The sequence below is a fragment of the Solanum stenotomum genome, chromosome 1 (assembly GCF_019186545.1).
Source record: "Solanum stenotomum isolate F172 chromosome 1, ASM1918654v1, whole genome shotgun sequence".
Taxonomy (NCBI): Eukaryota; Viridiplantae; Streptophyta; class Magnoliopsida; order Solanales; family Solanaceae; genus Solanum; species Solanum stenotomum.
The window spans coordinates 15,901,272-15,913,971 of NC_064282.1; the positions used below are offsets into that span (position 1 = coordinate 15,901,272).

Here is a 12,700-nt window from a genome sequence, read left to right on the forward strand (position 1 = left end):
TTGATAGTTGAATTAGCCAAATGTTCAAAAGGAGGTGACATCCTTTCTGTAAAAGAAGAGACCAGAAGGTCCATCATTAGGCAACAAAGCAAGTTTCACCAAGCTTTCAGCACCTTCTTCAGCAGTTAAATTTCCAATATATGCAGTCATGTCTGTACCACAATAGCCAGGGCACACCGAATTAACGCCAAAATTCGGATATTTTGAACCCTAAAACTCTTGTGTAGGCAATCAAGGCTGCTTTTGACACTTTGTAAGTTGCAAAGTAACTTGGCAATCCCTTGTCTTCAATTGAATTTTCTGTAAATCTTTGAGAAATTCATTTAACACTTGCTCTACCCTTTCTTCTGTTAGGCTTTTTGCATCACTTAGCACATTTTTAGTCCATTCATTGCACAATAACTGTACAAAAAGTTGGAAATCGAAAATCACTCAATAGCAATTGTACAATATCAATTACCCAATAGCTCTAATCCATGATAAGGATACTAACAAGATGAAGAAAATGTAGAAAAATTTCCCACATTATATTATACAAACAAATTGAACTAGATACTATTTTTTTTTTACTATAAAGTATAAATCGATGTTTTTTTGTGGCGTGTTACCTTTAACTTAATGGTGTAAAAAAATCATAGACTAAAAGCTAAACTCAACATATATAATTAAAACGAAGTAATCATAAGAGATCATTGTCATTAAATTACTATATATTTAATTAATTACCTTTAACTTCCCTAAGAAAGAAGCAGCATTAACAGTCCTTGGTGAATTAGAGAGTTGAAGGAGAGGGATAAATGCTTCACTCATCCTTTTTGCACCATAAAAGTTTGTCTCTATGCATTGTTTTGTCAACTATTGATTTCTCCATAACACTTTCGTCCTCTTCCTGCACAATTAATTAAATTATTGTACGTATCGACCAACTTTAATGTATATGTACATACGTAATAACGTATATAATAAATTATAAAAAAATGAAATTTTATAAGTGGAAAAATCTTACTTCATTTTCAGTAGAAATGATTACGAAATCTCCTTCTATTAAATCCTTTATTGTAAGAAGGGAAAAGGTCCTGATTTACCCCTAAACTTTATGATTTGGAGCTGATATACCCTCCGTTTAAAAAATGGCTCATATATGCCCCTGCCGTTATAGAAATGGCTCATATATGCCCTTTTGCTTAACAGAAATTTTTTTAATAAATTAAAAATTAATTTTTTTTACTTTAATTTAAGAAAATGTCATGTGACTTTTAAAATACCCACCTTCCACTCCACCATACCACCCGACCCAATTGGAAACAAAAAATCTCACCCACCCAAATTAACCTAACTCATTTCATTTCGTTATTTCCACACTCAAATGAAACCAAAAGAAATTGTGAGGGTTCCAGTGAGCTCTACAATCCTGAGTTTGGGTGATATTTGAGAAACAAATATTCAAAACTTCGATTTATCGGTGAAATGGAAGGCAAAATAAAAATAAAACGTCAAACTGCCTCTTTAGAAACTTAAGCGGCCACAGTAGTGCCCTTCTTCCTTGGATCTGCCTCAGTTCCTAAAGTGCCCACAAAATAATAAACCCAGTTATTTATCAAGCATTTAACATACCAAAGTTTGCAAGCATCAAATATTATTACAAGAGATGCGTTATGCATCCTATATATTGCACATTTAACCTTTACTTTGTTAGGGTCTATAAATTGATCCATCTTAAATAGAAACTAGGTGAGCTTATATACCGTAAATCCACAACTTAAGCATAAAGTGAGTGATAATCTATCTCTAAACAAACATGTTCATTTAGTGTGAAAAAGATCAATGGATAAGAAAGGACAAATTGCTTGAGAAGTGTACCAAGCAGAGGGCACCCCCGAATAAAGAGAGGAAACACAATCTGGTAAAAAAGAAACCCTCGAATTGGAAAAGGAGAGTAATGTATGTCCAGAACAAAGCCATCAAGAAATCATTCTCGTCCTTGTATAGCCGAAAGAAGAGGCAATTAAGGGAAATATTTATTTAACTGTATTCATGTCCTAAAATTAGCAATCTTCACTCAAAATGAGACCGGATACTAACAAAAAAATTATTTTTGTTTCTGTTGAGGTGGAAACCATGAAATGAAATGGGTGAAGTTAATTTGAGCGGGTGGGTTTCTATTGTTTCCAATTGGGTCGGGTGGGTATGGTGGAAAGTGGGGTATTTTAAAAGCCACATGACATTTTCTTAAATTAAAGTAAAAAAAATTAATTTTTAATTTATTAAAAAAATTTCTGTTAAGTAAAAGGGCATATATGAGCCATTTCTATAACGGCAGGGGCATATATGAGCCATTTTTTAAACGGAGGATATATCAGCTCCAAATCATAAAGTTTAGGGGTAAATCAGGACCTTTTCCCTTGTAAGAATATTACAATTTCCTTCCACCATTGATCCACTAACCCCTGCGTTGTTAACCTGCAAATTAAAGCATTCATGTATTCTCATTTTTTTTATAATGAATATGAAATTCATGTAGTGATAGATGAGGAACTGAAAGGAATCAAATTAAAGAATTTAATAATTAGGCTGGAGATGAATCTCAAAACGCTAAAATTAACGCAAAAGAATCGTGTCACGCTAAAATTAGTTATTCTAACTTGCTTAGTTACGAATTTCAAAATGTATAGTGCGTCTGCCAGTTTCCATATTTTAATTATTTTAGAGTTAATAACTTTGATGGTCACTTAACTATCCACTCTTTTCACATAAAGTCACTCAACTTTCGTTTTCAACTCAAAAGTCACTCAACTATGACTTTTTTGCATATAAAGTCACTCAACCTACTTAATTATTTTTTTCACTAAAATTTGTTGACATGAAATTTTTATTTTTAAACAAAATTTTAAGAACCAAATATATATCCATTTAAACCATTTAATGACATGCCCCATTTAACCCGACCCGCATAAAATATGATATTAAGCTTTTTATTTTACTATTAATTCCCTAAATCATTCTCTATTGTCTCCTTCTTTCTCCTAAGTGTTCTTCTTCAGCACCACCCTCTACTCTATGTGCATGAGTTATTCTCTAGTGAATGGCAGTGAGGATACAAGGTTTAGTGCCATCCCATCAACTGAGTCATTTTATCTAATACAATAGTGAAATTTGTGTCATTCTTGTTCCCTGATTCATAAGGGCAATTTGTCCGTCTACTAAAAAATGTTCGATGGTTGAAATACTGTGGGATTTGCTTTCACACTAGTACTAGTATATCTAAGGTTGACATCCATCTATATATTTAAATGGGGTTGCTTTATTGTGCTTTTCATTGTGATCCATTCCTAATTAAGGATGATTACTGCTCCAATGATTGTGAAAGAGAATCTTCTACTTATTTTAATTATGATCCATTAGCAAATTGAGTAATCCTTAATGAAACAAAGCTCAGCAACAAAATCCTGTATATAGTTGTCTCTCATGATTGAAAGATTAAGCAAGCTCTTTTCTGACACGGAATGATTTTTTTTTATGCAGTCGTGAAAGATTTGGAGAAATGCAATGCCTAAATAAAAATTTCAATATTATATTTTTATCGGGTCAGGTTAAATGGGCGCAGGTCATTAAATGGTTTAAATATTTGGTTCTTAAAATTTTGATTAAAAATAAAAATTCCATGTTAGCAAATTTTAGTGAAAAAAAAATATAATTAAATATGTTGAGTGACTTTCTATGCAAAGAAGTCATAGTTGAGTGACTTTCTGTTAAAATAGTTGATAGTTGAGTGACCATCAAAGTTATTAACTCAATTATTTTACATGCTAACTGCCTACATGAAGTCCTGTTCTAGAAGAGCTGTACCATGTAAAAGCACAATTTAGCTAAATTTTATAAATTAATGCTCAAGTTGTTAGAGTAAGTTTGTAATTTGAATTCTTGCAATGAGTGCATGTTAAGGTCCAGACCTATCAATGATTATTGGCGGCAAGCTAAGTGCGCATGTTTTCCATGCATTCAGATATGCCAACTTGACTTTTAGCATTAATTCAGATGATGTAATCAATGACATCTACATTCAAATGAGTGTGAGCGATATTGTAATAACATAGAAAATTGAAAGAGGGTTATTGTTTTTGATTGTGCAATGGCCTTTGCGGTATTTTACTCAGGTATCGGTTGTCCCTATCGGCTTGTGGTTTTTTTCTCTTATTCATAAAAGTTTTCAGGTAAAAATTCTCGGTGTCATTATGCTATTTTTGTTAACTTTGATTATCATAATTCAATTAATCTTTTTTTTATTATTATATGTTGTGAATATTATTTGTGTGTTATTTTTCCCAGCAAGATCCTCCAAAAAGTAGTATTATCTTTTGAGGATCAAACTCAACATAGGTATAACTATTTTTAGAGAGTCCGAGCAACTAAAACGTATAATAGGCCCAGGAAAGTTGTGTAAATCAGAATAAAACAGAGTATATCAGAATGGACAGATTCATATAGCCAACCTCGAACTTTTTTAGAATTAAGGAGCAGTTGATACAACATACCATTTGCATTTAATTGAAGATTATTCATTAGTACATGTTATTCTAAGCCTTATAGGCTTATATCATCAGCTGCGCGTTCACAACTAACAACATACTCTCATTCGAATGATGAGACTTCTTTTCGATCAAAGAACAAACCAGAAGGACCGTCATCAGGCTGTAGAGCAAGCCTTACAGGACTCTCCGCACCTTCTTCAACAGACAATATCCCACTATTGAAATTGATATCTGTTTTCACAAAGCCAGGGCAGACACAATTGATCTGTATAGACGGATGCTTCTTTGCCATGACCCTCGAGTACGCGTTCATTGCTGCTTTAGAGACTATGTAAGCTGACATTAAAGAAGGCCAGCCCTTGGCTTGAAGTGTATCTTCTTTGAAATCCTTCAGATATTGATTTATCACCTCTACTATTTTCTCTTCTGTCAGGTTTTCGCTGTCATTCAATACTCCTTTAGCCCATTCATGTTTCAAGTTCTGGAAATGCAATTCAGTCACTACTCATGGATATTATCTAATTAACGACATTGATTAACAAACTTGTCACAACACACACAAAATAAGATTGAAATTATCAAATTTGCTGATAACGAACCTTAATCATTTACATTATGTATATTAAGTTTGCTGTGATTGTTAAGTATTCGCAGACAAACATTTCCATCATATTTTAAAGAAGAAAATAAAAAAGAGAATCTCAGACTGGAAAAGAAAATTGTTATTCTCCGGAGGTCAACTAAGGCCTATTAAACATGTCCTAGTCTTCTTATGCACATGTGAAAGTTTTCCCTGAATTAGCCGGCCCACACTTCGGCTACTCATAACGGGATAAGACCAAATATGTTATCCTCTCTCTGCGAGTACAGAGAAGGACTCTCACATCACCCACCTGTTTGACTTATGGCATAATCGACTCACTTTTCAATCAAGATGATTCCATAACCATAAAGAAAGACATTTCTTTCAGGATCAGTCCTGTCCCTAGATGTAGTAGTCAATCAGCGGGACATTCAAAGAAGCTATGCACCGTAACTGAATGTTAATGAAAGAAACCCTTCCATCCTAATCTCATCTACTGAAAAGAGGGCAGGGAACAGCACATTCTTTAGACAGAAAATTGAAAAGACTATAGCCAGATGATGTTTTGTATCAATGAGTCCCCACTACTGTTAGGACGTCCTCAGAGTCTGTCAATCTTATTAACGGCATTTTTTAGTAAGCAAATGCAGATTTGAGTAGTTTCAAACTTTTAATCATACATTTACTTCAGAATTTATCATTTGCACCAGCCAAGCTTGTATAAGCCTAAAAGTTTTAAAGTTAAATCACAGTAAACTGAAAAATGCAGCTATGTAGATGTGGTAAAATTGCAAAAAGTCTGAAGAAATGTTGGCAGGTTACCTTTAGCTTTCCCATGGAGGATGAAACATTCACAATCCTCGGCGACTTAGATAATTGGAGGAGTGGAATACATGCTTCAGTCATTCTCTTCACACCATAATAGTTTGTCTCAAGACACTCCTTTGCCAACTCAAATGACTGAGTCAATATGTCATTCCAATTGACTTGAGATCCTCCAGTCTATAGCACAGAGAACAATAAATAAAGCGTGCAAACGATGAAGTTACGTGTCAAAAGTTGAATTTTCCACAAAGAGAGAGCGAGCGAGAGTTATGGCTACTGATCATGTTGCTTGATTGTAGAACCTAATAGACTCATAAAACAGGACATGTTCTGGTTTCTTGATCACTATGTACAGGCTACAGCAGAAACCTCAATCCAATTTCATGGTTTCTATATCCAAATCAAGTTGCACATAAATTGATCAAACATGTAGTAAAAAGAAAGATCTGGTATAGTTGCTTTGAGCGCCGTGCCTAATCATGATAAACTTTCGGGGTTATGAATTCTCTTAGACAGAGTCATAGAATATATATTATGATATGAGTTTAAGTTCTATGCATGACAGTAACTATAATTACAGGTAAGTTACAACATTATATTATAACGTAATTACAAGTAAATCTCTATAATAAGCATCAATTGATAACTTCTTGCACAATCAATTAGGCACTAAGTTACAAGTAAATATCTATGATAAGCATCAATTAGTAACCTGATGAAAATAGTAACAAAACTGCTATATTACACTTGATATTTGTCATACAGCAATCCACTATGTATTAAGAGTTAAGACATAAGTAGTTATTCCTCCATTTCAATTTGTTTGCTCTTTTGCATATTTTGACAGCTCTTTAATTTTAACTTTCCACGTGACATGTTTAAGACCACAAGATTAAAAGTCATTTTGGTACCTTCTACGTATCTTTAGTTTAAGACCACAAGATTCAAAAGTCTTTTTATTTTCTTAAACTCAGTCATAAGCTATGTTGCTCAAACTCTTTAAAATGTCAACGAGTGCGAGTTGGATTCTCCAAAAATTGTGTATTTTTGGAGAATCCGACATAGGTGCAGCAACAAAAGTGAAGAGTTCGCGCAACTTAGGTCATAAGTCAAAATCAAACAAACAAATTGAATAATTGATTCAAGTTAAAAGGTGTTACCCCACTGGACTCTTGTTTAGCTCTTAAGGCATCAGCATCAGCATTGACTCCAGCTATTCCTGCATTATTCACCTAATCAAAAAAAAAAAACACAAAATCAACAGTTCATTTTACCAAATTGTTTTGGTCATAAAACAAGAAACTTAAATCAAGAACATTATACCAAGATATCAAGCCTGCCAAATTTTGTCTTAATAAATTCAGCCAAAGAATCAATACTAGATTTATCCACAACATCAAGCTGATGAAACACCACATTTTCTGCCAAACCAAAGCCTTTAAGTTTCTCCAAAGCTTCAATCCCTCTCTTCTCATCTCTAGCACCCAAAATCACCAACACTCCATGAGAAGCTAGCTGCCTACATATTTCAAATCCAATCCCTTTGTTTGCCCCTGTAACTACTGCATACCTGCACCCACATCAATTTATGTGACACAGTTTGAATCGACACCAAATTAAAAAAAAAAACACTTTTAAAACATGTTTAAAACTTGTAGTAATAAAACCTTTACTTAGGTAAAATAGAAAATTAAAATTATTTTCATTTTTTTACACATAAAGCAGATAAAGAAAAATGTGACACATAAATCAAATAAAGGGTATAGAAAAATACTTTGTGGCTCTGCCTTCTGCCATTGAGAATAGTTTTGGTTGTCCTTTTAGCTAATTGCTTTGTTAGCTCAAGTTCCAGTGAGATAATATATATATATATATATATACATATACATATATAAAATATGACAAAGTGGTTATCCACGTGTATGCATTTATAACTTCACAAGGGAACAGAAGTAAGATCCTGTTAGAGATTTGATAAAAGTATTTTATTCGATTTAATAAAGTGAAATTTGTTATCACTAGTCTAGAAGTATCCAATTAATTAATTTTAAAGTTTTAATCAAGTGAAACAAGTTTTCTATATATAGAGCATACACGTTTAATTTTGGTTGATTTTGTTAAAACATTTCAAATCCTTTATAAATTTATGTAAAAAAAAAAGTATTAGTAAAGCATCTTTGTATTCAAGTGCTTTTCTAATAGGAAAAAAAGAAATGATGGATAAGAATATAAAGTTACTTTTCATATTGTAGTCTAGTTTCAATGTAGGACGTTGTCATTTTAAATAAGATCACAAGAGTTAGTTTTATAATTATGATTTCAATGTGGGACTCATAATGTTACTTCTTATTTTAGTTTCAATATTACAAACTATACAAAAAGTCGCAAGTCCTTTAGTGCAACCACATCCCAACTACAAGCAGATTGACATAATGTCATAAACAAATCACAGATACAAACAACGATAACATATTGAGTGAAATTTTATTAGTAAGGTTTAAGAAAATAATGTTTGTAAAAGTAGGTCGAGATAAGCATAATAACAAGTATTGAAAGGAACATTAATAAATATGTCATGCTACAAATAAAATAGAAAAGTACAGTAACAATAACAAATAATACGACAGTAGTAAAAGTATAACAGGTAATAATAAAATTGATTATACAAATACAACAAATGCAAAACTAGTCTTTCAATCAACTCATGTTGACTGGATAATTATTGATAGAAGATCAATGTGGAATGTCATTAGCGGAACTTATTTTTTACACTTCCAATAGAAAAGCCATTTTCAAATTTGTTTTCCTACGAAAAATATGTTTCTAAAAATTTTGATTACAAAAACAAGACATATGCAATAGATAATCCAATAATTTTTTAACTTGTATATTACAAATTACAATTTACAATTTATACATTATAATATGTTCCTCTATAACTTTTTCCATGAACCTATATTTCTCGGTTCCGATAATATGATCGAATAAGTTGAATCCTCTACAGACCATGTATTATTACAAAATTCAGCACGAATACAATAACATTTTTAAAAAAAAATCGAGCAGCATAGCTATGATCGCGGGGTTCTCAATTTGATTAGAAAGGTGAGAGCTCTTTCCTAATGTAGAGGTAAAAGAGCAAGCCAAACAGAACTTTGAGCACCTCTTCAACAGTTAATGTGCCACAATTGCAACATATATCAGTTTTTACATAACCTGGACAAACACAATTTATGAGAAAGTTTGGGTATTTCTTAGCCAATACTCTTGTGTCAGCTTGTTATTTACTGTACAAAAAATAGATATTCGTGATACGACATATTATAAAATTATTGGTATGCAATTAAATAAAATACCTTGAACTTTCCACCAAAGGAGAAGACATTGACAATACGTGGTGAATCAGCTAACTAAAGTAGAGGTTATAATTCTTGTATCATCCATTTTGCACCATATATAGTAATCTACTTTTATCTTCTCAAAGAATAAGTTTTGCTGCAATAAGACCATCACAAAATTATTTCATTTCAAACATGATAAAGAATATACTCAAGTAATTCACACAACTATAGATAAAATGAATCTCAGGCCTAACTAAAATCCAAATTTCCTCATCCCATTGATGTGAGATTTAACACCCCAGTCTCACGCATGTCTAGTATGTGGACAATTCAATATGGTATACGAAAATATATCAAAGACACACAAAAAAGAAATAAATTCGAGCAAGAGGCAAGATTTTGAATGTTTATTATAGGTGTAGTTATAATTAAAATTGTAGGCAATTAAATTTATAGTTACTTTTTATTTCTTAATTTGTCTAATTCACTTCAATTTGAATCAACCATGTTTTAATATTTACTTTGTAAGATTGTCTTCAATTCTTTGAGATGTTTTATTAGACGTTTCAAGCTCAAACTAATCAGATTATCAAATAATTAAACTACACTTCCTCTTCTAGAACAGTGACAGCCTAGTCTGATTTCCCCTTCCGAAAGTGCCACAGCTCCTTCTATCACAACCCCAGAAAATAGGGCATTCGAAGCATCAATCTCATTCTATGCTCTATGTCATCTTCCTTATACTTTGACTATTAATTCATGTGCACAAATCTCCCTCACAAGGAAAAGTGGGAAAGGGCCCGAATCGAACTTCTTTCTTTGATTTGAAAAGAAGGTGAGAGCCCTAACCCTCTGGTCTGTGGGTAAACCCTTCAAAGATAGAAAGCCAATGTCCAAAAATATTGTCTTAACTTTGAATGTCTTCTGAAGGTAACAATCACTATAATACTATTATGAAATATCATATAAGTAAAAAAGATACTCTAATTGGCATATTCAATGAAGCAGTCTAAATTTTATTTTTAAAACACTTTTAGAATAATTTTGATAGTTTATATAAAAATTGATTATATTAAAAAAGTTTTAAAAACTATAATCAATAAAAGAGATTTAAATATTTGTGTTGTTATGTAATGTACAATAATGTGTGTGTGTATATATATATTTTTTTTTATTTTTTATTTTTTTATTTTTTTGTTTTTTGTTTTTCTTACAAAATATTACAAGAAATGTTATACTATCAATTGAAAAAGAAAAACTAATTATTAAATTATAATCAATTACAAAAATTTTTTAGAATTTATGAGACTAATATATACATATAAAATATTAAATAAATCTAACTCCATTTTCTAATTTTGGCTTTCCCACCGATTCTATTGAGTCACATTTTTTTCCGGATTTTGGTTTGTTTCCCATTTTTGTTTCTTTCAAGTTGCTGTCTATTTCAGATTTCCTTGTCATTATTAGTTCTTGCATAAGGCTTATGTTTTATGTATTAAGTAAGTTTCCGTGGTTTTGTTGTCGGAGACAAGCTCCTCGCCAATAGCTCTCAAGCAACAATACAAGAGAAAGGAAATAAAGACAATGATGCTGGATCTTACCGTTGATACGCAGAAGTCTTTAATAGAATTGAATAAGGAGTTTTGTGTCATTAGTCACAAAACTATTTATTAATTTAGTTTTATCTATATTTAGTTGGTTAGGATTCTGTTACAATCAGGAGTCTGTTGGAATTCAATTACAATTAGGAGTCTAATACTTGTCCAACACNTAAGGAGTTTTGTGTGATTAGTCACAAAACTATTTATTAGTTTAATTTTATCTATATTTAGTTGGTTAGGATTCTGTTACAATCAGGAGTCTGTTGGAATTCAATTACAATTAGGAGTCTAATACTTGTCCAACACTTGTATATATAGAGTAACAATGTACAGGGATAGAAACAGAGCAATACAGAAAAATTCTGCATTTTGTTTTTTCTTTGAAGTTTTACATGGTATCAGAGCAACACTAGAAGCTCTGTATACGATTGTTTTCTCTTGTCTTTCATAAGTCTGTTCTTATTACTCGATTTTTTATCTCCATGGGTGACGAATCACTTCCTCCTACTACAGTTGCAGCTAGGACTGCTCCTCCTACTGTTTTGGTGGATCAAAGACATCCTTATTATCTTGCTCCATCAGATAACCCTGGTATGAATTTGCTCAATGTCACTTTTGATGGTACTGGATATGGAAATTGGCGCAGAGGTGTTTTGATCTCTCTCTTAGCCAAGCATAAGTTAGGTTTTATCACTGGAGGTTGTAGATCTCCAGATCCAGATTCACCCTTGCTTGATCATTGGAAAAGATGCAATGATATGGTGATTGTGTGGCTTCTCAACTCTCTTAGCAGAGACATCTCAGAGAGTGTGATTTACTCTCAAACTGCGAAAGATTTGTGGACTGAGCTTGAGGAATGCTATGGACAAGCAGATGGTGCTAGGTTGTTTCAACTGTGACGAGATCTCAACAATATTAGTCAAGGGACTTCAGATGTTGCAAGTTATTTCACTAAACTTAAGAGAATTTGGGATCAGTTAAAATTGTTCAATACCTTTATGGTTTGTCGTTGTGATTGTGATTACGGAGCAAAATCACATAACGCTAAGATGAATGAGGATCAACAACTTATTCAATTCTTAATGGGTCTTAATGATGTCTACACTGGTGTTCGAGGAAACATACTTATGATGAAACCACTTCCTTCAACTGCACAGACTTACTCCATTGTTCTCCATGAAGAATCACAAAGGGAGGTACATGCTCAACATACTCTTGATACTGATTCTTCTGCTTTTTACAGTGCTGGACAGAATTCAAATGGATCTAGACAGGCAAGGGAATACAGGAATGTTGCTCAAAATAATAAAACTGATGTTAGGAAAATCGATCAAGTTTGTAAGTATTGCAAAAAATCAGGTCATGTTAAGGAAGAATGCTACAAATTGGTGGGCTACCCTGCTCATTATAAGTTTAATAGAACTAGGAAGGGAGATTTTCCTAACCAATCTGTCAACAGTGCTATTGGAGAGCAGAATAACACTATAGGGCTTGGTGCTCATACAGTTTCTAATCTCATCTCTGGTCAAGGGTTCTCTAAGGCAACCAATTGATTCAGATGTTCCAAACTGTTCAAGAAGAAATTGGAGCATCAACTCCTAATATCACTGCCAGTGCAAATTTGGGCGGTATGCAATACACTTATAATATTTTTACCTCTTTCTATTCTAAGTTACATCACAATACTTGGATAGTTGATTCTGGAGCCTCTCAACATATGACCTATAATAAAACCCTTTTGCATAATATTGTCCTTCTTTCTATCCCGGTGACAGTAAGTCTCCCAAATTCCTATCAAGTCAAAGTAAATTATATGGG

The 12,700-nt window shown here is 32.5% G+C and overlaps 1 protein-coding gene and 1 pseudogene across 1 annotated transcript; both read right to left on the reverse strand.

Moving 5' to 3' along the window:
- On the reverse strand, positions 1-3,278 carry LOC125859058 ((+)-neomenthol dehydrogenase-like; annotated as a pseudogene).
- Positions 3,279-4,480: 1,202 nt separating this feature from the next.
- On the reverse strand, positions 4,481-7,814 carry LOC125867319 ((+)-neomenthol dehydrogenase-like). The gene is made up of 5 exons (XM_049547775.1): positions 7,712-7,814; positions 7,261-7,507; positions 7,098-7,169; positions 5,935-6,114; positions 4,481-5,010 (listed from the first exon to the last, which is right to left on the reverse strand). Exons 1-5 carry the CDS (start codon positions 7,732-7,734, stop codon positions 4,630-4,632), a joined length of 903 nt encoding a protein of 300 aa, XP_049403732.1. The 5' UTR covers positions 7,735-7,814; the 3' UTR covers positions 4,481-4,629.
- Positions 7,815-12,700: the final 4,886 nt, after the last annotated feature.